The sequence below is a fragment of the Oryctolagus cuniculus genome, chromosome 10 (assembly GCF_051225735.1).
Source record: "Oryctolagus cuniculus isolate XC-2025 breed Fujian yellow rabbit chromosome 10, ASM5122573v1, whole genome shotgun sequence".
Classification (NCBI taxonomy): Eukaryota; Metazoa; Chordata; class Mammalia; order Lagomorpha; family Leporidae; genus Oryctolagus; species Oryctolagus cuniculus.
Window position 1 is genome coordinate 92692145 of NC_142876.1, and position 26926 is coordinate 92719070.

Genomic DNA, 26926 nt, shown 5'->3' on the forward strand with positions numbered 1-26926 from the left:
ACTCCATCCTCCACCCTCCAGGATCCGGTCTCTCTAAGTAGCCCTTGACCCTCCTCCCTTGCTGCCCCCACTGGGGCCACTGGCAGCTTGGGGATGGGTGTTGGCAGTGTGGGGGTGGGGCGAGGGGGTAATTAAGGTTATTTTAGGCAGATTCTGAGATTTCGCTCCTGGTGAAGTGGCTTAAGTCCCTTGTCAGGCCGGGAGAGCTGTGGGGAGGAGAACCACAGCACTTCTTCCTGTGCCCTGAGCAGGCTGCAGGTAAGACTTTAGCCTCATTTTCTCCCGAGTGAGCATGCAAATTAAACTTCCTCCTTCCTGGTGAGATTGTTTAACAGGGCAGGGAGCGTTTATGGCAAACCTCCTTGAAGGGAGGCAGAGCCTGGGCAGGGCCTGGAGCAGCTGGCCTGCTGCAGGGGCCCATGGGCCACCCTGACGCTCCCTCCAGGGCCCCTGCGCAGGAGTCGGGACTCTTAGCAGCTGGTCAAGGTGACCGTTGGCGGGGCCAGGACGTGGGCCCCAGCTGGACCATCTGGCCGTCTCCGCCGAAGCAGGGCCGGGAGCCCTGAGCCCTCAGGTAAGTCTCCAGCAGGAGGGGACGGGCTGAGCCTCCCCTCTGCTTTATGGAGGGGAAGGAAAATGGTGCTAGGGAGCGAGCAGGGGCATAAGGAACAAAAAAGCCTCATCAAGTCGACTTCCCAGACCAGAGGGAGGAAAGGCACAGAGATTCTCCCAGGGGCTGATAGCCGACAGTGAGAAGGATTCTGAGGCTGGGGTCAGGCTTAGTGCAAAGGCATGCTGTGATGAATTAGTTATGTCTGTCCTGGGCACGAGAAGGAAACGTGGAGTAGGCAAGCCGGGGATTGGCTAAGCTGTGCTGCAAGGTTTTTTCCTTAACCACAGGGACCCTTGACATTTAGTCGTCTTTCTCTCATCTGTTCAACAAAAAGTAAATAAAACACATCTGAGCATGCCCTGTGAGCCCCACAGATCTGAAGAATGAATAAAGAAAGAAAGATGTCGTTCCCTGGCCCCAGATCTCATTCTGCTCTGAAAATAATGGCCTGAGAAGTTAAGACAAAGGTGCCAGGTCTTGAGAGATTTTTCTTGCTGTGTGATGTTGGGCTACTCCCTTCCTTCCACTGTGACTCAATGTTCTCATCTGTAAAGAGGGAGTGATCATGTGAATATCCATCCCCTCTCCTTTCTCGAAGTTCTCATTGGCGAGGTACCTGTGGTAACCATTGAGCCACATAAAATAGCAGCTGCCGTGCCAAGCGCTCCCTGTGTGCTTCCACATTCAGCGTTCACCTCACTGCCATGAGGAAAGTCCTTTTTCGTTCCCGCTGCACAATGGGTCACAAGACGTTCCCACAGCAAAGTTTGTGCCCCTGATTGCTAAGCGACCCTGGCTCCATGACTCAGCTGATTCTAAACCCAGGGCTGGAAGCAAGTGGCCCTTCCAGAGGATTCAGTCTGTGAGCATTAACTGAGCACTTCCTGTGTGCCAGGTGTAAAGAGACACTGTGATTAGCAAGGCAGGGTAGCAAACACAAACTGCACCCTCACTGCTAACCAGACAGTGAGAGACAGCGTGCATAGAGTCATTTTGGAAACAGTGTTGACATTTGCCATGCAGATAGCTTTGGAAGCGGGGCAGACTCCTCCAAGGAGATGGGCTTTGTCAAGAACTGCTGGGACTCTTGGTGGGCGAGGGGGAGAGGACAAGGGAGGAGCGCTGGGGCAGCAGAGGGAAGGGCCAGTGGCAGCAGAGGTTAAAAAGAGGCCTGTAAGGCAGCCAAGGTCAAGGCTGGCTGTGGGGAGAAGCCGGCTCCACCAGACAGTCTGTCTGCTGTGAGGCATCTGGAGGTTCAGGGGCTGTGCACAGCCTCCGTATCAGCTCCTTCTGAGCTCAATTCCACAGCCACCCCCAGGGCCTCTGTTCCAGTAGGAATTTTGAAGCCTTCAGAGCTGGGAGGCCTGACTGCTCAGTGGCACCTCCCTGGGCTGGGAGGTGGGGTGTGGCAGCATTCCTCAGGCTGGGGCAGCTGATCCTCCCTGGTTGAGACCAGCCTAACCCTGGCAGGCCTTGATGGCAGCGGACAGTCTGTATGGAGGGCTGGCAGCCTCTGCCCAGTCTGGAGTTCCCGGAAGAGGGGGAGGACACTTGCTAAGATGGGTACCAATCGCTGGCTTTGGGAGGCTCTGCAGAGCTGGGTGGGAGCTCCCAGGTTGGCTTCCCAGGAGGGGCAGCCTACAGAGAAAAAGATGCAGACGTTGTGGGGAGAGCAGCTCCTGTCTTTGGCACTTGGATCCCAGCTCTGCCTTTCGTCCTGGCAACATCAGCTGCAGCAAACCCTTATCAGTGGGTTCATCTGAGCCTCCTGGTCTCAAAAGGATGGGGGTACTAATAGATTCTTGAGAGTTTTGCCTGATGTGAATTTTGAAAGAGACAGACATGTGCAAAACACCTCCCATGATGCCTGGTACACAGTAGGTGCAGACTATGGGATGGTGCTGTTGTCACAGCTGAGCACCTGCCCTGCACCGGGCACTCGGCAGGGCAGGTAGACACTAAACATTTAGAAGTGATGAGGCGCTTTATCAGGAAGCTCACAGTTTGTCGGATGAAGGAGTCAGATCACCAACCGAGGGTAAAGGGAGTCAGGCAGATGGTGTATGGGAGATACTGTCCAAGTTCTGTGTGCTCAGTACACAGAGCAGCCACCGTCATGGGCGGTGCACATGGAGAGCTGACCATCTGCAGTGGGGCTGAGTACTGTCCCTGGATTAGTTTGTTTCAATATCACCACAATTTTGAGAGGTAGATCTCATTATCCCCACTTTACAGATGAACCACTGAGGCCTAAGGAAGTGAAGTAACTTGCCCACGGCAGCAGGGTGTATTAGCAGCTTTGTGTTACCACCAAATACCTGAGGGAGCTAACTATATAGAGGGAAAAGGCTGGCATAGCTCACGGTTCTGGGAGGTCTGGTCCGAGATCAGGTGGTGTACTGGCTTGGTGTCTGGGGAAGGTGGTGGGTGGCAGTGGCGCCGCACATACAGAGAGAGGGCCATGTGGGAAGCCTGGAAGCCCAATCCAGGCTTTGATAGCCACTCCCCTTGCATGAACTACCTTCTCAGGGCACGCCCCCAAACACCTAAGGGCCTCCCACTGGCTCCCACCTCCTGAAGTTTCCATCACCTCCCTCCAGTGCCACTCAAGGGACCAAGCCCTTAACCCCTGGATCTCTGGGTCCAATCCACAGCACAGGACTATGCGTGGCAGAGAGAGGCCATGTGGCTGGCTGGGGTAGCTCCAGGAAGACCTTCGAAAGGAGGCCGTACTCTCCACGGTCGGGAATTCCTGCGGAAAGCCCAGGTTGCATGAGTGTGGGGGTGAGAGGCTGGAGTCAGGCAGCAGGGAGAGCAACAGGCGGAAACCCAGGCTCAGCGCCAAGGACCTGGACCCCTCTGCAGGCACCACTGGTTCCGTGGCTGGAGAATCCTCTGCTGGCGAGAATGTCGGGAGTAACTGTGGCTAAAGACCGAGATGAGGCCACGAGCTGGCCTGAGCCGTGGGCCTCACAGGGACTGGAGTACTGAGACCTCGTGAGTAAGGGGTGGACTGCGAGTTGAGATTTCTTACTGATGTCACTGTGACTTGAAACATGAACATCCTGGTGTGTTGGGGGTTGGGACTGGGACTCTTCTAGATGAAAATGACAGTAGCCAACTCAAACCAGCCCAACAAGTAAGGCACCTGCCCTGGCACACAGGACAGAGAAGCCCGGGGAAATCTGCCCTCAAACAAGACTGAGGCTGAGGGCTGAAAGGACACCCCCAGGACCCTCGTCTCTAGCTCGGGGAGCCTTTTCCCAGTTTGTTCGTTCTCGGGCAGGCTGACCTCACAGGTGGCGGAGACGGCCATCGCATCTGCAGTTCTGAGTCTCAACTCAGCAACCCAGCAGCAACCTGGTGAGGTCATCGAACGCCCTGGAGGGGCTCTGCTCCTCTTGGCTGGCCTTGCCTGCCCATGTCTGATCCCGTCTCTATAACCAGGGGATGGAGCACACTCAATGGAGAGGCCACCTCTGGAACCAGAGAATGGGCTCAACTCTACCCACCACTGGGGGGGGGGGGGGATGGATTCCCAGAGGAATATCTGTGGTGGGAGGCGGAGTCACCAGAGGAGGAACAGGTGCCAGGCTGAGGACCAGGGGATGTCTACCACCCCCTTGCTCCTACCACGCTACTTGATTTGGCTACAGTTACTGAAGGAATGGATGGCGGTACGGCATAAGGCATTCTACTGATATGACCCTGGGCAAGTTGCTAGATTTCTCTAAGTATCTGCTTCCTCGCCTGTGGAATGGAGTTACTAAAAGAATCTACCTGGCCAGATTGTTGGGAAAAGGAAAGGAAAGGACACGCCCTCAAAATCGGCAGCATGCTACTTAGGAGGATCATGATCGTGATGGTTACTGTTTCTGCAATGAGATCCCTGGATCCCATGTCTTCCTGAATGAGACTTAACTCCCAAGGCTTTCACAAGACCCCGCTGACTGCATAGGGAGGCCGCCACCTTGGTTAATCAAAGGGCCTGAGACCCAGTGGCCTCTGATGGGCAGGAATAGAGTTACTCATGAGGCCAAGGTGAACTTCATGCCTAACCTGCTGGAAAGATTCCAACGGGCCGGCCGCGCCCAGGGAATGAACCCTGACGGCCCCACCTCCATCGCTGAGTCCTGCCCGATGATGCCCAGCCAGGCGCCCAGCAAAGAGAGATCTTGGCAGCGCAAACCGGCCTCCGGGGCTGCTGGAGCTGAAGATGCCCAGCACCAGAGAGGTCGCCCATCCCATCAGATGCTGTGGGGGACGGGAAAGCACTGCACATGTGGCCACCCGGCTTCCACCTGTCCCCACGCTCCGTTGCGACTCGGAGGAGCCCGTTACCTACTCAGAGCACCAGAGCTGATTTGTCTCTTGAAGCTTAGAGAGCCTAGGGGCTGTAGAGCAACAACCCATTGCTTCCAGAGCATTTGCTCTGTGCCTGGCGCTATGGTTTGGGTGCTTCCTGGCACTTCATCTCCACTAAACAAGGAATTGGGATGGCCACATCCAGACAGGGAAACTGAGGCCAAGCAAGGACCATGTGCACAGTCCCATGACAGAAGGCAGACTGGGCTCCAAAGCCTCGCTCTCAACCCTCTCCTCTTTGTAGACTCCTGCTTCCTCTGGAAGGTAAAGGCTGTGATATTGACAGAGGGACCCTGGGGGCTGGCCCCAAGCAAGGCACCTTTGGGAGATGACCTCAGCCAGCACACTCCCGGCAAAGTCCCCCTGACAGCTTGTGAGAGGAGGTGAAATGAGCAGGAGGCCTGGAATCACCCCCTTGGGGACGCCTGGGACTGGCTGGGGATGGGAGAATGGAATCACAGACTCTGCTATCCCACGAGAGTCTCTTCTCTGTCACCTTGGCAGAGCCCAGCCCAGGCAGCCCTGGGGCCTGTGTGCACCTGAACCACAAGGGACTGGGCTGGAGCAGACGTTGGCAAACAGCCCGCAGGCCCGAGGCAGCCAGTCGGTCACCTGCTTTCATAGATAAAGTTTGATTGGAACATGGCCACGCTCATTCATTCATTCATTCATTCGCACAGTCTCCACGGCTGCCTTCCCACTGAAAGAACAGAGTCCAGAAGTCACGACTGAGAACAATGGCCCACAAAGCCCACAACCCTCACTACCCGATCCTTTACAGAAAAGGCCACTCCTTGCTTAAAAGCAGTGGAGACTCCTGCCAGCTGTGCGGCCTGATCTCTCGGTGCCTCAGTTGCCCCGGCTTCCTCGTGGAGCTACTGGAGGACTAAATTGGTTTAAAGGAGGGGAGGGGTCTCTGAGCAGGGCCTGGTACATCTCCTGCCGGGAATGAGCAGGACCCCTCAGAACCCTGCCCCTGTTCCGAGCCTCTCACATTTCCTCCTACAAAGCTTTGCAAGGCCCAGGAATCCTACCAGCAGCCAGAGCTGGGGAAAACCAGTGCATAATGGAAATAATGGACTTGCTTCCTTCCCAAGTCAATGCCACAGGAACAGGTTGTCCGAGCCACCAGCCTTATTGCTAATAGATTTATTTACTGTTTATCTCTCAGTGTATTGATGATATGATCAATAATTGCCTATAAAAACCGGGGGTTTACAAAAAGGACCATCTAGTGATGAAAGGTGGCCGCTGGTTACTCTAATTGCTCCACAGAGGCCTGGGCCACCATCATGGGTGATTGGGATGGCTTCCAGGGATAACTGGACGCTCAGGGCAGGGGGCAATCTGGCCTCGGCAGGGGTGCGCACGCACACTACGGGGTCAAGGCAGGACCCTTCACAATGCTGGAGCTGGCGTGTGTGTGCTCCTACCCACTGCAGGCCTTTTTATTATTATTACTTAAAAGACAGAGACAGATCTTCCATCCCTTGCTTCACTCCCCAGAAGCCCATGACAGCTAAAGCCGGGAGCCTGGAGTCTCCAGTGTGGGTCTGGTCTCTCTCCCGAGTCCTTCTGCATCATACCCCTGCGGAATTCCACGCATTCCTGGCAGACCTTGAATCCCTCCCCCAGGCAGGGTGGCCAGCAGACCTGGAGGGACCGGAAAGAAGCCATGCAGAACGGCAGAACACAGCCCGCCCAGGCCTCGGCGGCCCGCGCTCAGCTGCTGGGCTTCCGGAGATGGGGAACATGACGGCAGCAAGAGTCCCAGAAGACACCAGTTCGCTTCTGAAATCTGGGTGTGACCTCTGGGCAGAGTTCAAGCACACAGGAAAATGTGAGGCACGGGGTGAAAAGGAAGAGCCGTTCCAATGGAGGCACCTGACTTGCTTTCCCAAACAGAAAGCCACCTCCTTCCTTGGAGCATCACTGACTGCACACCTGCCCAGTTTCCTGGCACCGGCACTAAGGCCCAGGTGAGGACAGCCACGGGGATCTGCGGCCTGGAAGGGGATTCAGGGCTGACCACGCTGCGCTGCAGGAAAAAGTGCCTCCTGGAGGGATTCTTGCAATGTCAGAGAAGGGCCTGGAGGCAGGAGTAAGCCGGGAAGGCATCCACACATTTCTGCACCAGAATGCGCTGCTCAAGCCTGGAGTGTCAACAGCCCTTTGTCATCTTGGCGCCGGGACAGGTCCCAGCCGAGCTGAAAGGCACGTGTGTACAGAAGGCTCAGGAAACAGGAAGAAGCTGACGTGCTGGCTCCTGCTAGCCCATTAAAAATGTCACAAACAGGCTGGGAGATGCCATGATGGCTCTGTGGAGGAAAGGACAAACATCCGTGTAGGGATCCTGCCGTGGAGCTACACTGGCAGGAGGCCGCAGGGGCGGATGGCACCAGCCGACTGGCAGGAGCTGGGGCAGATGCTGGGGGCCAGCAAGCCCCTTCCAGACAGCAGGCTCACTGCCCGACACCCCTTCCTGGGCCGGGGGCAGAGCGTGGTTAGCACCACCCTCATTGCACAGGTTTGCAAAAGGTCTGATCCCCAAATGCATGCTCTTTCCCAACATCACAGGCTTTTCTCTGCCTGATCTTAAAGGCCAAGACCACAAGCTCTGCCCCAGCTGCCCAGCCACTTCTCCAGCAGGCTCGTCTCCAGAGGAGGCGGCGTAGCAGAGGGGCCGAGAAAGGGACCTACAGACACCCCACTTAGCTTCTCCAGGGAGAAGACAGCTTCTCTCTTCTCAGTTGCCATAGATCCAGCCCAGAAAAAAAAAAAAACAACTCTGATTGACCATGCTTGGGTCACAAGCCCACTCCCAACGCAACCACAAGGAAATAACAAAGCTCCGATTGGCCCGGCCCTTGTGAAGGGGCGGGGCGCCGGGATGGATGTGCCCCCACCCGGCACCATGGGTAGGCGTGCGATCTTGTCTTGCAGGGTCAGGGAAAGCTTCCCAGATGGACCTGAAGGATGAGGATGAGGGGCGCAGGAAAGAGGGAGGCAGCGGGACAGTGTCCAGACAAGGGACTGGCAAGTGCAACCGCCCAGGGAGGCTGCAGAGCACGCCTCTTACAGGCGTGTCCCCCAGGCCTGGAGCACAGCCTGCTTCCCCACAGGTGCTGGGAGAACGCTTGCGGAATAAAATTCAAGACTGGCTGTGTGACCTTAGACAAGCTGCTGGCTCTCGCTGAACTTCTGCTTCTTTATCTAGCTGGGCGTTGAATCATCCTAACCCTCCCCCCAGGACTATGCATGAATGCAGTTCATTGAGCCTCCAAGTATCCGTCAAACACTTCCTCAATGCTCAGTAAAAGCACACCGGATGTATGCTCATGGCTGACTTGCAGCCAGATGCAGTCCCTACCATGGGGAGGGGCAGGACAGGTCAGGGAAGAGTGGGGCAGCCAAAGCTCCAGGCACCCTCCCACCCCTCATCCCATCCCACCTATCCTCCCACCCCTCACCCGGTCCCACCTACCCTTCCACCCCTCACCCCATCCCACCTAGGCATGTGAACACACACACACACCCTGGGGCCCCCTTATCAGCCACCCCAGCCAGCATCAAGGGCAGTAGGGCCTTTCCCCCGCAGCTCCACAACCTGAATAACAGGTTGTGATCATCTCTGGCAGGAACAAGGAGGAAAGAGACTGTTTTGGGTCTAAGTGACTTCGGGAGGGAATTCTTGCCCCACCCTGCGTCCCTGCCCCAGGTGTCTTCCCCTCCCTGCCCCAGCAGGCCAGTCCTGGCCTCCAGCTCCAGAGCACCCACGGACTGCCAGGAGAGCAGGCTGGGGACTCGGGAGACCACGGAGCCCTGCAGGTGCAGGGTGGGCAGGCAAGGCCTCTGCCAGGAGGGACATCAAGCTGGCAGGGTCCACCCAGCTCAGCCGGGACCAACCCCTGCCCCTCCAGAACCCCTGCTGAGCATGGACATGACAGCCCAAGGCTAGCCTCCTGCCAGGTATGTGTCCCCCCACCCCCACTTCCACTCTGTCTCCAGCTCTCTCTTCTGTCTGTGGCGAGGCATGGCAAGAGTGCTTGTACCCTATGTCTGTCTACCTCCGTCTCTTCCGTCCCTCCCTCCCCAGTCCCCCCCAGCACTGTCCCTGGATGGGCTCTGTCTCTGCCCTCCATGAGTATCCCCATCTGCCTGGCCTTGGCCCTATGTTTCTCCTTTTTATTTAAAAAAAAAAAAAAAAAAAAAAAAACTTTATTGGCCGGCGCCGCGGCTCACTAGGGCTAATACTCTGCCTGCGGCGCCGGCACACCGGGTTCTAGTCCCGGTCAGGGCGCCGGATTCTGCCCCGGTTGCCCCTCTTCCAGTCCAGCTCTCTGCTGTGGCCAGGGAGTGCAGTGGAGGATGGCCCAGGTCCTTGGGCCCTGCACCCCATGGGAGACCAAGAGAAGCACCTGGCTCCTGCCATCGGATCAGCGCGGTGCGCTGGCCCGGCAGCCATTGGAGGGTGAACCAACGGCAAAGGAAGACCTTTCTCTCTGTCTCTCTCTCTCACTGTCCACTCTGTCAAAAAATAAAAAAATAAAAAACACTTATTTATTTGAAAGGCAGAGTTACAGAGACAGGGACAGACAGATCTTCCCATCAGCTGGTTTATTCCCCAGATGTCCACAATGACGGGGGTTGGGCCAGGTGGAACCCAGGAGCTTAATCTGACTCTCCCGCATGGGTGCAGGGGCCCAAGCACTTGGGCCATCTTCTACTACTTTTCCCAGGCTCCCAGGTTACGGGTGCGCAGGGAGCTGCATCAGAAGTGGGGCAGCCGGGGCACAAACCGGAGCCCATAAGGAATGCCGAAATCGCAGGCTGCAGCTTTTAGCTGCTACGCCGTAGCTCTGGCCCCTGGCCCTATATCTCTCTGTGCTTCCGTTCTGTCTGGCCTCAAGCTCTCCTGGCTCCTCCATACACTGAATGTCGGGGTCTCATCCAGAGGGGTGGGCCCCACCCGGCACAGTCATAATGTTAATGTACTTTCGCATCTGAAAGAAAAGTTGGTGATTTGAATTTCAGGAAGTTAAAGTCCTAAAAATCTGCAGGGGCAGCGCCAGGCGAGGGCTCAAATTTCTGACCGGGAAGGCTCTGGAGGAGCAGGGTCAGGGCAGGTGGGAGGATTTGCATAATTAGCCGGAGTAGCTGCTGCTGCCCGTGATTACCTAGGAAGGGCGGATGGGCCCAGGTGCCTCAGTGGAGCGATGGGGAGGCCCATGATGCAGCCAGGGTCAAAGAGGGCATCAACAAAGGCCAGGGGTTAAGGCCCGGTCTCCCCTATCAGGCCTCAGTCCTCGCAGCTGGGCTTTGAACATGCATTCTAGAACAAAGGAGATTCTGGGCTGGGAGGGGCAGGAAGAGTGGCAGGAGTGGTGGGAGGGGAGGGGGACAGAGAAAGCCCTCAGGCTGGTGGCAGGGGGCCCAGGCAATCACCTGTTCTCCCCTGGCCTTGCCTCCCCTCTCCACGGACCTCCTGGGGGCTTTCGAAGCTGCTGAATCACCCTAACTGTCCAGCATCTGTGGGCGGCCCAGCCGCAGGGAGAGGAGGGAAGAAAGTGCCCCTCCCCCTGCCCGGAACTCCAGAAGGAAACAAACATTGATTTCAAAACTTTCCTCTGGCACCAAAAGTGTTGGCCATGGACTTGGCATGGGAGGAGGAGGGTTGGGTTAGGGATTCCGCCCCTAGAGATTCACAGCCAAATTTTGGCTCTCGTCTTTTTTTTTTTCTTTTAATATTTTGTTATTTATTTGAGAGGTAGAGTTACAAACAGAGAGAGAGACAGAGAGAAAGGTCTTCCATCTGCTGGCTCACTTCCCAAATGGCCGCAACAGCCAGAGCTGAGGTGATCCGAAGCCAGGAGCCAGGAGCTTCTTCCTGGTCTCCCCTGCGGGTGCAGGAGCCCACGTGCTTGGGCCATCTTCCACTGCCTTCCCAGGCCATAGCAGAGAGCTGGATCACAAGAGGAGCAGCCGGGACTTGAACCGGCGCCCTTGGCTCTTACCTTTGCAAGCTGAGTAATCTTGGGCTGAACCATGGTGAGTCCTGCTTACTCATCCCCAAAATGCAGTACCCAGCGCACCTGTAACCTGTGAGCCTGATTACTCTTCCTTATGATCCATCAGCAAGGATCACTCGAGCTTAAGCAGGGTAGATGAACAGGTGAGTGAGTAAACCCAGTCCTCCAAGCAACAGGGGCCATGAGACGGCACCTGCCTTTGCTTAGATGAGAAACCTCTGCGCCTAAAAGAAGACGTGGTGAATGGGACATCGACCTCCAGGGGTGAGAGTGAGTGAGAAGCAGAGGCAGGGAGGGCAGGAGGAAAGCAGCCGGTTCAGCCCCCAGGTGGTGAGGAACCACGGCGAGGCGGGAGCTCCTCAGTGGGGCACCTGCCGGTCCTCTTCAGTCTCCATCATTTCCAACTTGCTTCTCTCCTCTCCGTAGGTCACTGCTGACCCGAAGCTGCTCCTCACTTGCACAGGATGAGAGTCTCAGGTAGGACCGGGTTCTGGGGGCGTTCAAGGTTGGGGCTGAAGGGGGAGTCACTCTCCTGTTGGCAATGTCTACTGCATGCACAGTCGGGGGTTTGGTGTACCCATCCTCAGAGTTGGACCGGGGCCCCGGAGAAGCCAATCCAGGGGAGCCCTGGGGGACTGCCTGCCTCACGGCTGAGGGGTAGAAAGACTTGGGCACAGCAGCTCCTCCTGGCTAGGGTCCTAAGGGTTGGCCTCATCCTGGAAACACCTGGCTCTGGTTGGAAATTAGGGACAAAATATTGACCTCAATGTGGGAGGGAGGCTAGTCTAGAATCTTCAAAACAAACGGCACAAGGAAGACAAAAGCCTTCTCAGTTGCACCCCAACTGAAAGGCACATGCTTCAGTTTCCTTTTTATTTATTTGAAAGTCAGAGTTACACAGAGGAGAGGCAGAGAGAGAGAGAGAGAGGTCTTTTATCCGGTGGTTCATTCCCCAGTTAGCCGCAATGGCTAGAGCTGTGACGATCCGAAGCCAGGAGCTCCTCCCGGGTCTCGCACGCGGGTGCAAGGGCCAAGGACTTGGGCCATCTTCTACTGCTTTCCTAGGCCATAGCAGAGAGCTGGATAGGAAGTGGATTAGCCGGGTCTCAAACCAGCACCCATATGGGATGCCGGCACTTCAGGCCAGGGCATTAACCCACTGCGCCACAGCGCCGGCCCTATGCTTCAGTTTCATTTCCAGTTATGAGGAGCCAGGAGCACTCATTTTGGAGTCAGCTTGCATCTCTGGGTTCAAACCCTGCCTCTGTAAGCACAGGGAGAGGATGGCAAGCCTCAGTTTCCTCATCTGTAAAATGGGGCGATCAGTCGGCTCTGGCCCAGATGTCAGCTGGTGCCCAGGGCCATGCATTCCCCAGCCCGCAGCCATGGGTCCTTCTCCCCCAACCTCTACCCAAAGAAGCCTGAGTCCAGCGCAGAGCCACGGAGCTGAGCTCCGGGGCAAGGAGCGAGAGGGAGCCCCCAGGGCTGGGCCTGAGCCCTGGAGGTCACAGGAAAGCAGCCTGCTTTGGCCCAGGACGCAGGGGGCAGGTGAAAGGGACCTCAGTTTCTGGTCCTCAGAAGGCAAGCGAGGGGGGCAGGGAGCTCTGGGGGTGCAGTCTGCCTGCAGGGTTGGCCCCTGGGCCATGTCGGGGGCAGGGAGCAGTCTGGGGTGGGCACGGCAACTTGAGGCAGTAGTTGGTGGTGGTGGCTTTGCCGGGAGCTCATTGGACATGTGGAGGGCCAGCCGTGCCCGCTGTCAGGCTGCCCTGGCGGCTGCTGCCGCTGCTCAGTCTCAAGGGCCTTGCTGTGTCTGCTCTGTGGCTGAAAGACTCCAGCACGGAGAGGCTGAGCTCCTTCCCAGGCTCAACCCCGGCGTCAGTCGCCAGCTCCCCTGCCCTGATGCCTAGGGCTCACCTCGGGGTACAAAGGGCAGGTTTCCAGGCCTCATGCCTGGAGATCTCCAGGAGACTGAGTCCCAGCAGGTGCGCCCTTGCCTTGGTCTCCCAGGGCACTGGCTTTCAGGGACATTGCTGCGTAACCAGGCAGCAGGATCTTAGCATTTGATATGGCATGGATTGGCATGTGGTCCTGCCGCACAGCGCCACGGCCTGCTCCACAGCGTGCGTGCAGCCTGCACCGCCAACGTGGGGTCTCAAGACACCAGCTCTGGCAACGCAGTCGGGTGCTGTGGTCTTCTGGCAGCCTCCCCTTTTTCCCTAGGTCTGCTCCGCCTCCTGGTGTTCACTTTTGTCCTGGTCACCACGCTGTTCTTCGTGCGCAGCTACATCAGCTTCAACATGCAGACGGTCCGTCTGCCGCGCTGGATGGGTGAGTGCGGGGCCTCCTGCTGGGGGCTGCGGACATAGTCCTCCCTCCGTCCCGGGGAGACCTCGGAGACAGCCGGGCGCGGCGAGATGTGCGCCTGCCGTCGACGAGGAGGGCAGGATGGGACAGAGGCACCGGTGGGCTGTCAGGAAGGCTCCAGAGACTCTGGGCCACACCTCTATCTGTGCCAAGGGCTGCTTTGGAGAAGGGCTCCCAGGAGGGGAGGACTGAGGGAAGCAGCCAAGCAGGAAGAGTAGAGAGAAGGAAAGAGCTGTGTGTCGCATGACTTCACCTGTGCTTCCTGTGCCCTCTGCCTGCAGCCCCTCCGTGCAGAGCCCACCCTGCCCAGCCCCTTCTGAGCCCTAAGGTCTCCGCTCCTATGTCACCTCCTGGGCCTTCCTGGTGCCCCCAGCTGCCAGTGTGCCCCCTACTCCTCTCAGCTCAGCCTGTTTTCTCCAGAGCACTGTCATCACTCAGCAGTACGTTGTTCATTGATTTGCGTCCGTGGCTGTGGCCTGTGGGCACCCTCTGGAGTGTAAGCTTCCTGAAAGTGAAGCCTTTATCTTGCGTACATCCGTCTCTCTCGCACCCGGCATAGAGCAGATGCGTAGGGAACAGTTGATGAGTTCTATGGCTGCATCAGCGAACGGGTGGGAGGATCGGAAAGTGGGTGGGTGGGTGGATGGACAGATGGACGTCTGATTGGATTCCAATGCATACAAACGTGAAAGTGGGTTAACAGCCTCAGAGTCTACAGAAACACTGCCAGTGCTAGGAAAAGCACAGCGCGGGCACGATGGCCTAACGTGACAGCTCACGTCCACTTTCCTATCCTATTCCGATTCCCTTCAGTTTCCTATCCTGGGTGCACACCCCCTTTTTATTCCAGGCATTCATATTGAAGCACATATATTACTGCAGCACACTTTTTTATTTTGTATTATTGTATTGAGAAATAATTGGTTTCCTTTGCAATTCAACCCATTTTATTTATGATGTATTTAATAACTTAAATTCTGCCAGAGTAGGGAGTACCAAGTGTCTGAAAGGAAGGGAGAATTAATTTGTCCTGAGGGGGTTTTCCAAAGCAACCTAGGGATCCATGGCATAGAAATAGTGTGGCAAAGAACTCCTGGCTTACCTGGCAAATCGGGCAGCGCTTGTTCAGGTGGGAGAGAGAAACTCTGTGTGGTTTCGACAGTACAGGCTTCTTGAGTCACCTAATGGGGACGTCCATGGGGATCTGCCTGCAGGTGTGGCTAGATCCAGGGGCTCCCACAAAGCCTGCAGAGCCTGTCTCTCCACATCCTTGGGCTCTGCTTGAGGCTGCCTAGCCCAACAGGCCCAAACCTACTTCAATGGGCAGCTTTCTCTCCAGGGCAGGCGCGGCCGCTGCCAGCTCTTCCAAGGCCACAGCTTCTAGCTTAGTTAAAACAGCACTTCTCTCTCTCCCCAAGAGACACATCCAAAGCCAGGGCAGGACTGTGTCTCAGCTGTCATACTATGATGGGCCCAGCTGGGGCCTTGGAGGCAGGGGTAGGGGGGTACTCCAGGATGGACAGTGCCCCCAGGGCCAAATGGAAAATATGCACGAGTGTGGGTCTGCCCCAAAATGAGCTCCTTTCTCTGCATGAGTTGTATGCGGGAGGAGCGGGGAGAGTCTTGTCCTCCAGGACTTGGTGCCAGTATGATGGGGGACCCGAAGTAGAACCACGTAGGTACCAAGTAGGACACAGCCTAAGACAAGACGGCGGGAAGTGCCTGGCACCCTAAAGGCCAGAACAGGCAGTCTGTGCTGTGGGCGATCAGGAGGATCCCCCCCAACACAGCCCAACCAGCACCACACATGAAGGCCCCTTCTTGGGGCCCAGGGCCAGCCCCAGGGTTAAGCCCCTGACAAAGGGATGTCGCCAGATCTTCCCCACAGACCAGTGAGGGCTATGCTGGTGTCTGTGTGCAGCCAGGAAACCAAGGCTGGGAGAGGGCCAGTGTCACAGGCAGTCTCAAACTGCACACAGTCACACAGTGGGGTGAGGGCTCGGACTCCAGCGGGTCTCCTAACAGAGCCCGGCTTCTTCGTCACCACACAGAGTCGTGTGTGTGAAGGTGTGTGTGCACATGCATGGGGAGCATACATGTGTGTGAACTTGTAGGTGGGGATGGGTATGTGCATGTGTGTACACTGTGTGTACTGTGGATGTGTGCGTTGTGTGTGTGCACATGTGTGAAGGGGTGACTGGGGAAAGTGAGAGAGGACTCGGCGTGCAGTGCAGCTTTGGCTTTGTTTCAGAGGTGCCATTTTAAGTCCCTTCTTCCCACTTCCATCCTGAAGAGGCCAGGGTTCATTTGTTCTCTCTCTCTCTCTCTCTCTCTCTAACTCTCTCTGATGAACTGTCTTCTCTCCAACAGGCTTGGTCACCAAGGAGAACCGTGAGTATCCCCCAGCCCCCACCCATGCCCCAGGGCCAGTTGTCCTGATGTCCCAGGGCCTCTAACCCAGCCCTGCGAGTCCCAGCAGCTGCCCAGCTGCCAGCACCCACGCCAGTGGTGCCTTCTGAAGTGCCTAAGCCCTGTAGGGGGGTGGTCTTTGACCCATGCAGGGTGGAGGGAACAAGACTCAGCCGTCCTCCTGTCCCAGGGCCACCCCTGCAGCCTCGACCACACCCAGCCACTGCCTCCCCCTCTGACACCCTAACCAGCTAGGAGCCTGAGCCAGGGGCTGTTCTCCTTAGTGACAAAACAGGGACCCCAGGCCAGCTCAGGGCTCCTGCTCCAGGTGCCAGCTTCAGGGGGGTGGGGGGAGGGGTGTGCCATGTTGGGCACTTTAGGAGCTCCAAGAGACAAACAGAAAGGGGTTACTGCTTGTCGGGGTAGAAATGCAAGATGAGCCAAGAAAGGCGGAGCCAGTGTTCTGGGTTTGAGGAAGAATACCCCTCTTCCAATGGGAGGCATCAGGGGAGGTTTCCAGGAGGAGGTGGCCTTTCAATGATACCTCTGGGAGGAAGGAACAGCCTAGGCAAAGGTGTAGAGGCAGGCACACGTGGGGCTCCTGTGCAGACCTCGGCTAGAGAGTCAGGGACAGGGGCAGCAGGGGCAGTGCCTGGGGGACAGGGGTGCTGAGGCCTCCGATGCCAGCCGCTGTGGTGGTTGTCAGGGCTTGAGCAAGGACCTGTTCCCGAGGGGCAGAGGAGGTGAAGGGAGGGAGAGCCCGATGCTGACGATGGGAACCATGATGGAGTGTGTACCCTGTGCCAGACACTGTATTCAGACCTCAGAGACATCTCATGTGGTCGTCCACACAGCCCCCGGGCTGGGACAGTGCAGAGCATAGGAGAGGCTGGGTCTCCTGCCCGAGGGCACGCTGCTCTAAGTGGTGGCGGGAGTCGACACCCCCCACCAGCTAACCCAGGGCCCTCCCCCCTCAACAGCTCTCCGCAGGAGGCAGCCCCTCCAGGCCCCTCCATCTCTGACTTAGACGCAGTGGGGACTCCGCAGAGGGCTGCTGCTCCAGGAGTAGGAGGATTCTACCCGTGGGAGCCCAGTGCGCGGTGCTGTTACAAAGAGCAGAGGAACCCCCCACACCCTCAACCCCCTCTCCCTGAAGCCTCTGCTGTCCCGTTCTGAAGCAGACGCAGCCTGGCCCAGCAGCCTGGTGCTGAAGAAACACATGGACAGCACCCGCTGGTGGGGTGGCAGGTTCAAGCCCCAGTGCCACCTGTCGCCCGGGGCAGACATCGCCAGTCGATCCCAGCACTCTTTGCCCATAGTCAGCCTCAAGAGCTTTTGTATTAAGCCTCTAACAGCAAGTCTTAAATTGGCATTTAAGCTGAAACCTACCAAGTTGACAACTCTGATCTCCACCGCCTCCCTGCTTTCCCAGCCAACAAAGATAACGGGAGAGATGTCTGGCAGGTGGCACCACAGATTAGCCTCCTGGCCACCCTCTCCCCTTCATGTCCTTGACAGCACGTGGTGTCCTGCTGTGAGCAGCAGTGCCGGGGTCCCTGGTGGCTTTGGACCTCAAGGTTTCAGGCAGCTGGAGAGGAGCAACCCAAAGCCAGAACCCAGGCAGCAGAGCGGCTGCCTCCCAGGGGCCGAGATGCTGCACCCACCCCGCCCGCCCAGGTGCCCTCTGCCGTCAGCCAGAGCTTGATCGTGAAGGACCCGTGGTCAGAAAATCAATTCCGGAAAAGCCTGGTTAAGCCACGCTGCTGACGGCAGCGGGACCGGGCTTAGCTGCAGCCCGTGAGGCCCTGGGCCGGCTCGGGGCAGCCCCTCTGCTCACAGGAGTAACGTGGCCTCTCCTGGAAGGGGAGGGTGATGGGTGCCCAGGGCTCAGGACAGCAGAGGAGCCAGGCCCTGGCTGAGGACCGCTGGGCGGCCCACCCCACATCAAGCCTGGGTCCCTCCTGGAGATGCCACAGAGAGTGAAAGCGGCAGGTCCAGTCCGTGGCCAGCTCGCTCCCTCCTGAACAGCTCTTCCTGGGGTCTGCACCCCACTGTCTGCATTGCCAGGGCCTCCCTTGCTGGGGGACAGCCAGGAGGCAGCTGTACTGAGGCCACAGAGGGGGGCCAGGCTGGGTATCTCCTATCAGGGCTCTGCCCAGGGAAGCCGAATCCAGCAGCATGCTCCACGGGGGCTGCATTCGCTCCTAACTAGGGCGCCTTTACCCGCTCAAGGGGGCCCCACGCTTGCCATACCTGCAGCAGTACATGGTGTGCCCCCCCACCCCGCTCCGTCTCAGGCTCAGCCTGGCCCAGTGCTATCCCAGTGTCCATCTCAGCAAGATTTCTTGAGTGCCTACTAAGTGCTGGTGTGGGAGGTCCTGGGGCAGTTGGATGAGATACTACATACAAAGCACCTGCTGGGTGTCTGGCATGCAGCAAGCCCGCGGCTGGGCGGCTTCTCTTAGGAAACCTGAGGGCAGCAGCAGAGTGCGCCCTGGCCGGGCTGTGCCTGACCCCTGGCACAGGGGCTGGGGACAGAAAGTGGCTCAACCTCGCCGTCCCCTTTTCTGATTCCACATGGACCAGTTCTGGCCCAGCACGGCCTGCCCAACCGCACAGGTGTCGTCCCAGCCCACAAAGGGCCTTGCTGCATCTCAGGGTCTCATGCACGTCTCCCATCAGTCTTGACTTCCTGGATCTGCCCTGTGAGGATCTTAGCAAACCCACGGTCATCGGAGATGCACACAGTGACTGCCCAGTGGGCCCCAGACTCTGCCCTGAGCATCGAGTGGGACAGCCCGAGCCGCCTGCCTGGTCCCTGTGGCATCCCAGGGTCTGGCTCTTAGCAAGTGCTCAGTAAATGAGCCGCAGGTAAATGAATGTACTTGGCATTGAGCTCTGCTCACAGAGTCCTCGTCTAACCCAGTGGGAAGGCACCGCTGTTAACCCATTTGACAGATGAGGAAGCCGAGGCACGAGGAGGTTGCTGACTTGCCGGGAGAACCTAGCTAGAGAGAGGCGCTCTCACCCAACAGGCGAGGGTCCCAGGAGGCTTCTGTGGCCCCAAGAGAGGCCCTCCAGAGAGTCCCTTCCTTGTGGCGACACTGGTGGTCCACTTATTCCTCCACTTGCTCACTAGGGCATGGGCCTGCAGGGAAGCCCCCAAGCTACTTCTGTGCTGGGCGGGCATACAGTCCTGCCTGCGCCCGAAGGGCTTGGTGGGGTCCTGGGGTGGGGCGATGTCATGTGTGTGGCTGGGCCCTGAGCCCACTCCCCGGCCCTGCCCCTCCCTGCTCCACTGCTCTTTCTCAGGCTGCTGCTCACCAGGGGCTGATCTCTCCCCGCTTCCTCCCCAGAGGTGGCGAAGACCAAGTGTGGCCTCAGCAAGCCCTGCCCGGCCAACTTCTTTGCGTTTAAGATCTCCAGCGGGGCTGCCAACGTCGTGGGCCCCTCCATGTGCTTTGAGAACCACATGTAAGTGCCTGAGGGGCACCGCGTCCCTCTCCTGTCATGCATTCGTTCACTCATTCATTAATTTTCACTCACGGGAAGATTCTGAGGCTGCAAGGGGTGGGCTTGGGAGATGGGCTCAGGTGTCCTGCTGCAGGTGTGTGGGCCATGTCTGCCGCACCTGCTGCACCCCTATCTTGTCCCCACCCCCACCTCTACCCTGGAAGAGATTGGGGAAGGGGGGCCGTCAGGGTCGCCTGGCAAGCCTGCAGCGGAGCCAGGGTCTGAACTTGGGACTGACAGCTGAGCTGCTGGGCTTCCTACTCAGGGGATGCCTGTGCGTGGGGAGGGTTCACGGCCCAGGCCAAGGCATTGAAGCCCACAGGTAGCAGGCAGCAGGGCTTCCACCTGGGTGCGAGAGAAAGTCTGTCCCTGTTAGCCAAGCTAGACAGTAAAGGCCCCAGGATGCCAGGTCCACCCTACGGTGGAAGGTCCACCCTCTGACAGAAGACAGAGATGGGAGGCCAGGTCAGGACTCAGAACCTAACCCCTGTTTGCTTAGGCAAAACCATGGCTGATTGGTTCATTCACTTAAAAGGCCAGAGGTGGTGGACGTCAGGACCAGCTGGATCCAGGGGCTCACCCCCACATCGCCAGGGCTCCCTGTCCCACCGACTTCACCTCTGCTGTCACCTGTCCGTTGGCTTTAGTTTTCTCTGTGGAAAATGGACTTTTCTGTGCAATCAGGAAGAGAGGACCCCAGCTGGTCTGACACATCAACCTAGCCTAGCTCCCCGCTGCCCCCGTCCCAGGATGGGTCTCATGAGTGGGCTGCGTCCAGGGCTATGCCTGGCCCAGTCGCTGTGGCCAGAGGCCCAGCATGCTCTTCTTGTCCAGGCCAGAGAGCACAAGGGGCCAGTCCCAGGAACCACTGGGCCTGAGAGCAGAGGCAGACGGCTCTCCTCAGGGGTCCCCAGCCACAGAAGCAAGGGGGTGGTTCCTCTCGTGGGACCCACAGTTGTGTTTTGTTTTCCTTCCTCGTCCTTTTAGTATCATGAGTCCAGTGAAAAACAACGTGGGCAGAGGCCTGAACATCGCCCTGGTGAACGGTGAGTGGTCAGGGGCGCTCCCAGCATGCACTGGCGTCACCTCGTGGCGCTCAGGAGGGGAGGAGTGGCTGGTGGTGGGCGGAGTGGGGCGCCGAAGGTCTCAAGGACCTGCTTCTACCTGCACTCCTGGCCTGGCGCTCTCCACTCCTCCCACTTCTCCGTGGGAATGTGAGCCGTCCTCAAACCACCGCAACTGAACCCACACACAGGAAGCCGTAGGAGACGACCAGTGTGAGGTCACGAGCTGGGTGCACACATTCATTAATTCATTCAGCAATCACGGCAGGAGCTCCCGTGGGCCAGGCCCTACACTTGGCTCTGGGGTCAGCCACTAACTCCAAGTCCAGGGGCCTCCCTTGCTGCCTCTCACAACATGGGCACCAGTGACAGTAGGGCTAGTGTTCAGAGAACATGCCCTGTGTGCTGGCTGTCTCGTTCGGTCTCAGGCCAGGATGTAACTTTGCCCAGTACCCCCATTTTCTAGGTGAGAAATAGAGGGGCTGAGAGGTTAAGCAACTTTCCCAGGGTCACACAGCCAATGGAATCAAACAGATCTGAAACAAGATCTGGCTGATTCCAGGTCGTCATCTTTGCACTGAACCACCTACCTTGACTAGAAATGTCTCCAAGCATATATGCAATGCCTACTGCATGCCAGCCAGGGAAAATCCTACAAGTGACATCTGGGCCTCAGAGCCACATGTCAGAAGGGTTGCTGGGACAGGTAGCTGTCAGGCAACTCTTAGTCCTCGATGAGGCATATGTTCCTTTGAACAACTGTTCAAACGCTGGCCTTCTACACCCCCACCCTTGCTCTCCAATTCCGGAAAAACTCAAGCCCACACAATCACAAAAGCAGTTTTAGGTTTTGTAGATTCCCTCCCTAGCGCCCAGGGGAAGTCGCTGTGTTGTCCTGCCCCGGGCCCCTGTCCTTACTCAACTTGAGTCAAGTCACATACAGAGCTGGCATCCCTTCTGCAACATCTCCATCTAGTGGCAGACGGTGAGAACTGCAACTTACCTCCAAAACACCAGGTCTGAGGTGCGTGGGGAGAGTGGGGCACCAGGACTCCTGCCTCCTTGTGCCACACAACCCACCAAGGCAAATTCGGGCTCCTGTCCTCAGGGCATCTGAGCGCCACTCAGCTCACTGCAGGTCCCTTTGCCTTCAGGAGCTGCAGATTTTCCACTTAAGTGTGAATAATGATGGTCATCATTCTTGTTGCTATTTGTTTTTCAAAACCAAATACTATATTGCAGAATTCAAGAGCTTTGAAATCAGAATGATTTTTGGGTTGCTCCTATTTTTTTAGTGTGTGTGTGTGTGTTTTTCTTTGCTACTGTTTCTTTTTTATTTTTGTTTAAGTTATCCAAGTTTAATTTATTTCATATATATAGATTTAGGAGCATAGTGGGACTTCCCCCCACCCTTCCTCCCACCCACAGTCTGACTCTTCCTCCCTCTCAGATTACCATTCTTTATTTTTGCAATGATGTATTTTCAGGATATTTAGTGATCATATAGTTAACCCTACTTGCAATAAAGGAGTTCAATGAATAGTATGAAGAGAAAGAGAACAAAACAAAACAGAACCTGTTCCTCAGTGGAGGCGACCAGGGCTATAAACAATCATCTGTTCTCAAAATGTCTATCTCACTGTAATACATTACTTCTCGGGTATTCTATTATGTCAGATCAGGGAAAACATAGGATATCTGTCCTTTGGGGACTGGCTTATTTCACTAAGTATAATGGTTTCCAGTTGCATCCACCTGGTTGCAAGAGAGGGTATCATTTTTTATTACAGCTGAGTAGTACTCCATGGTGTGTATATGTACTGTAGTTTCGTAATCCACTCAGCAATTGATGGGCATCTGGGTTGAGTCCATATCTTAGCTACTGTAAATTATGCTGCTATGAACATGGGGGTACAGATAATTCTTTCGTATGCTGACTTCCCAGGAGTGGGATGGCCGGATCACACGGTAGGTCTATATTCAGATTGCTGAAGCACCTCCTTACTGTCTTCCTCAGTGGGTGCACCTGTTTACTTCCCACCAGCAGTGGATCCTGCGGTGGATTCCCCATGTTCTCGCCAGCATTTGTCATTTGTTGATTTCTGTATGTGAGCCTTTCTAACTGGAGTGAGGTGAAAGGTCATTGTGATTTTGATTCGCATTTCCCTGATGGCTAGTGATCCTGAGCATTTTCACAGTGTGTGTTGACCTTTCTTGAAAAAGTGCCTGTTTAAGTCCTGTGCCCACTTGTTCACTGGATTGTTTGTTGTTGTTGAGTTTCTGGAGCTCTTTATATATTCTGGATGTTAACCTTTTAACAGTTGCATAGCTAGCAAATATTTCCTCCCATTCTGTCGGTTGCTCTTCACTTGCTGAGTATTTCTTTTGCAGTACAGAAACTCCTCAGCATGATGTAGTCCCATTTGTTAATATTGGCTTTGCCTGGGCTTCTGGGGTCTTTTCCAAGAAGTCCTTGCCTATGCCAATGTCTTGTAGTTTTTCACATGTTCTGTAATGATTTGATAGTATTGGGTTGTAGATTTAGGTCTTTGATCCATGTTGAGTGGGTTTTTGTGTAAGGTGTAAGGTAGGGGTCTTGCTTCACTCTTCTGCACATGGAGATCCAGGTTCCCCAGCACTGTTGAAGAGACTGTCCTTGCTCCAGGGGTTGATTTTAGCTCTTTTACCAAAGGTAAGTTGGCTATAGATGCATTGTTTGATTTCGGACATTTCTGTGCTGTTCCATTGGTCTAAAAGTCTGTTTTTGTCCCAGTACCAGGCTGTTTGGATTATGACTTCCCTTAATATGTCTTGAAATCAGATATTGTGATGCTTCCTGCTTTGTTTTTGTCATATAAGATTGTTTAACCCATTTGGGGTCTCTTGTGTTTCCATACGAATTTCAGCATAGTTTTCTCTAGATCTGAAAAGAATGTTTTTGATATTTTGATTAGGGCTTTATTGAATCTAAATTGCTTTTGGTAGTGCGGAAATTGATTATGGTGATTATCCAATCCATGATTATATGATCAACTCCATGTTAAGTATAGTGTTCAATGAATCTTATGAAAGAAAGGTAAGGAAAATATTATAAAGGAAAAGATAAACAAAAATATAGAATAAAAAGTTTTTCCTCAATAATCAAGAGAAGGGCTGTCCCAAATTGTTGCTTCTCAAATTGTTGTTTTCATTTCTGTATGTTGTCTTTTAGGTGCTGTATTAGTCATCTCAAGTCAGGGAGAACATATAGAATTGTCCCTTTGGGACTGGCTTATTTCACTAAGTATGATGATGTTTTCCAGTTTAATCCATTTTGTTGCAAATGACCAGATTACATTTTTTTAACTGCTGTGTTGTATTCCATGGTGTGCATATCCCGTAATTTGGGTTGATTCCATGTCTTTGCTATTGTGAATTGAACTGTGATAAGCATGGAGGTATAGATAACTCTTTCATATGCTGATTTCTTTTCCCTTGGGTAGATTCCCAGGAGTGGGATGCCTGGGTCATATGGTAGGTCTATATTTAGACTTCTGAGGTATCTGCATACTTTGTTTGCCACCAACAGTGAATTAGGGTAACTTTTCCTCCCCATCCTTGCCAGCATTTGTTGTTTGTTGATTTCTGTATGAAAGCCATTGAAAGGGGGATGAAGTGAAACCTCACCATGGTTTTGATTTGCATTTCTCTGAGGGCTAGGGATCCTGAGAATTTTTCCTGTGTCTGTTGGCCATTTGGATTTCCTCTTTTGACAAATGTCTGTTTAAGTCCTTTGCCCACTTCTTAATCAGGTTGTTTGTTTTGTTGTTGAATTTCTTGATGTATTTTCTGATTATTAATCCTTTATCAGTTTTACAGTTTGCAAATATTTTCTCCCATTCTGTTGGTTGCCTCTTTAATTTGCTGGTGGTTTCTTTTGCAGTGCAGAAGCTTCTCGATTTGATATAATCCCATTTGTCAATTTTGGCTTTGATTGCCTAAGCCTCTGGGGTCTTTTCCAAGAAATCTTTGCCTGTAAAGATGTCTTCTAGGGCTTCCCTAATGTTCCCTAATAATCTCATGGTGTCAGGTCATAGATTTAGGTCTTTAGTCTATTTTTGGGTAGATTTTAGTGAAAGGTACAAGTTAGGGGTCTTCATGCTACTGCATGTGGTGATCCAGTTTTCCCAGCACCATTTGTTGAAGAGACTTTTCTATGTCTTCATGGCTCAATGTAGGTAGGTTGTATGTGTCCAGGAGTCTATCCACGTCTTCAAGATTTCCCAGTTTGTTGCCATATAGCTCATTGTAGTAATAGCTGATAAGTCTTTTATTTCTGTGGTGTCTGTTGTTACATTGCCTTTTTCATCTCTAATTTTATTGATTTGGATCTTATCTATCCTTCATTTGGTTAGTAGGGCCAGTGGTGTGTCAATTTTGTTTATTTTTTTTTTTTTTCAAAATATCAACTCTTCGGCCAGCGCTGCAGCTTAATAGGCTAATCCTCCGCCTGCAGCACCGGCACACCGGGTTCTAGTCCCAGTAGGGGTGCCAGATTCTGTCCCAGTTGCCCCTCTTCCAGGCCAGCTCCCGGCCATAGCAGAGAGTGCAGTGGAAGATGGCCCAAGTCCTTGGGCCCTGCACCTGCATGGGAGACCAGAAGCACCTGGCTCCTGGCTTCGGACCAGCGCGGTGACCCTGCTGCTTCAGCCATTGGAGGGTGAACCAACGGCAAAAGGAAGACCTTTATCTCTGTCTCTCTCTCTCACTGTCCACTTTGCCTGTCCAAAAATAAAAATAAAAAAAAATATATCAGCTCTTCATTTTGCTGATCTTTTGTATTGGTTTCAGTTTTGTTGATTTCTTCTCTAATTTTAATTATTTCTTTTCCCCTATTAGTTTTGGGTTTAGTTTGCTGCTGTTTTTGTAGATCCTTGAGATGTAGTGATAGCCCATTTATTTTGTGCTTTTCCAATTTCTTGATGTAGGCACCTATTGCTGTAAACTTTCCTCTTAACACTTTTTGTGCTGTATCCCTTAAGTTTTGATATAGTATATTGTCATCTTCATTTGTTTCCAGACCTTTTTTTATTTCTCTTTTGAGTTCTTCTATGACCCACTGTTCATTCATGAGCATGTTGTTCAATCTCCATGTGTTTGCATATACTCTAGAGATTCCTGAGTTGCTAATTTCCAGCTTCATTCCATTGTGGTCTGAGAAGATGCATGGTATGATTTCTATTTTTTTGAATTTGTTGAGACTTGTTTTATGGCCTAGTATGTGGTCAGTCCTAGAGAAAGTTCCATGCACTGCTGAGAAGAATGTGTATTCTGCCCCTGTAGGATGAAAAGTTCTATAGGTATCTGTTAAATCTATTTAGTCTAAAGTGTCGATTAAATCTGCTGTTTCCTTGTTGATTTTCTGTCTGGTTGATCTGTCCATTGTTGAAAGTGGAGTATTGAAGTCTCCCAATACTGTTGTATTTGAGTCTAACTCTCCCTTTAAGTTCCTTAACATATCTTTTAAATAACCCAGTGCCATATAATTTGGTGTATATACTTTTATAATAGTTACATCATCCTGTTGAATTGATCCCTTAATCATTATATACTGCCCTTCTTTGCCTCTTTTAACAGTTTTTGTGTTAAAGTCTATTTTTGATATTAAGATGGCTACACCAATTCTTTCTTGGTTTCTGTTGGCATGAAACATCTTTTTCCATCCTTTCACTTTTAGTCTGCATGCATCTTTGCTAAAGAGATTTGTTTCTTGTAGGTAGAAAATAGATGGGTTTTTTTAATCCATTCAGCCAGTCTGAATCTTTTAACTCGGGAGTTGAGGCCACTTACATTCAAGGTGACTATTGATAAGTAATGACTTTGCCCTGCCAATTTTCCAAAAATGTTCCTATTTTTTACTTTGAATTTTCTTTGAACTTTTACCGAGAGATTTTCTTCCTTTACTTTCTTTTATAGTAATGACCACATTTCTGTTTCTGTTTCTGTATACAATACATCCCTAAGCATTTTTTGTAGGGCTGGACAGTGGTGAAAAATTCTTTGAATTTCTGTTTGTTATGGAAAGTCTTTATTTTACCTTCATTCATAAAAGAGCTTTTCAGAGTATAATATTCTGGCATGACAGTTTTTTTCTCTTAAGACTTAGACTGTATCTCATTGTTCTCTCCTGGCCTATAGGGTTTCTGATGAGAGGTCTGCTTTGAGTCTAATTGGAGTTCCTTTGAAAGTCATCTGGTGTTTCTCTCATGCACATTTTAGAATCTTTATGTTTTACTGTGGTGAATTTGATTATAGTATATCGTGGCAAGGATCTTTTATGGTAGTGTCTGTTAGGAATTCTACATGCTTCCTGTATTTGGAAGTCTTTCTTTCTCCAAACTACGGAAGTTTTCTGTTACTATTTCACTAAACAGGCCTTCTAATCCTTTATCTCTCTCCCTGCCTTCATGAACTCCTAGAACGTGTATATTGGGTCTTTTTATATTATCTTGTAGATTTACAACAGTGTTTTTGCAGTTTTCTAATTTCTTCTTGTTGTCTTTGGTTTGACTGTATACTTTGCTGTGCTT

At 53.7% G+C, this 26926-nt stretch overlaps 1 protein-coding gene across 10 annotated transcripts in view; it reads left to right on the top strand.

Moving 5' to 3' along the window:
* Positions 1 to 342: 342 nt before the first annotated feature.
* The window catches only part of FAM3D (FAM3 metabolism regulating signaling molecule D), a 45180-nt gene continuing 18596 nt past the window's right edge, over positions 343 to 26926 (top strand). The window contains exons 1-6 of one of the 10 annotated variants that reach the window (XM_008260859.5): positions 343 to 574; positions 11434 to 11484; positions 13228 to 13335; positions 15742 to 15762; positions 19137 to 19254; positions 20281 to 20339. In XM_008260859.5, the coding sequence (XP_008259081.1) occupies positions 11472 to 11484; positions 13228 to 13335; positions 15742 to 15762; positions 19137 to 19254; positions 20281 to 20339 (319 nt within the window). In that variant the 5' untranslated portion in view covers positions 343 to 574; positions 11434 to 11471. Of the gene's footprint in view, positions 575 to 8570; positions 8948 to 10909; positions 11027 to 11080; positions 11338 to 11433; positions 11485 to 13227; positions 13336 to 15741; positions 15763 to 19136; positions 19255 to 20280; positions 20340 to 26926 lie in introns of those variants that run through there. The other 9 variants (XM_089306018.1, XM_089306010.1, XM_089306016.1 and 6 more) reach the window with 9 other exon arrangements.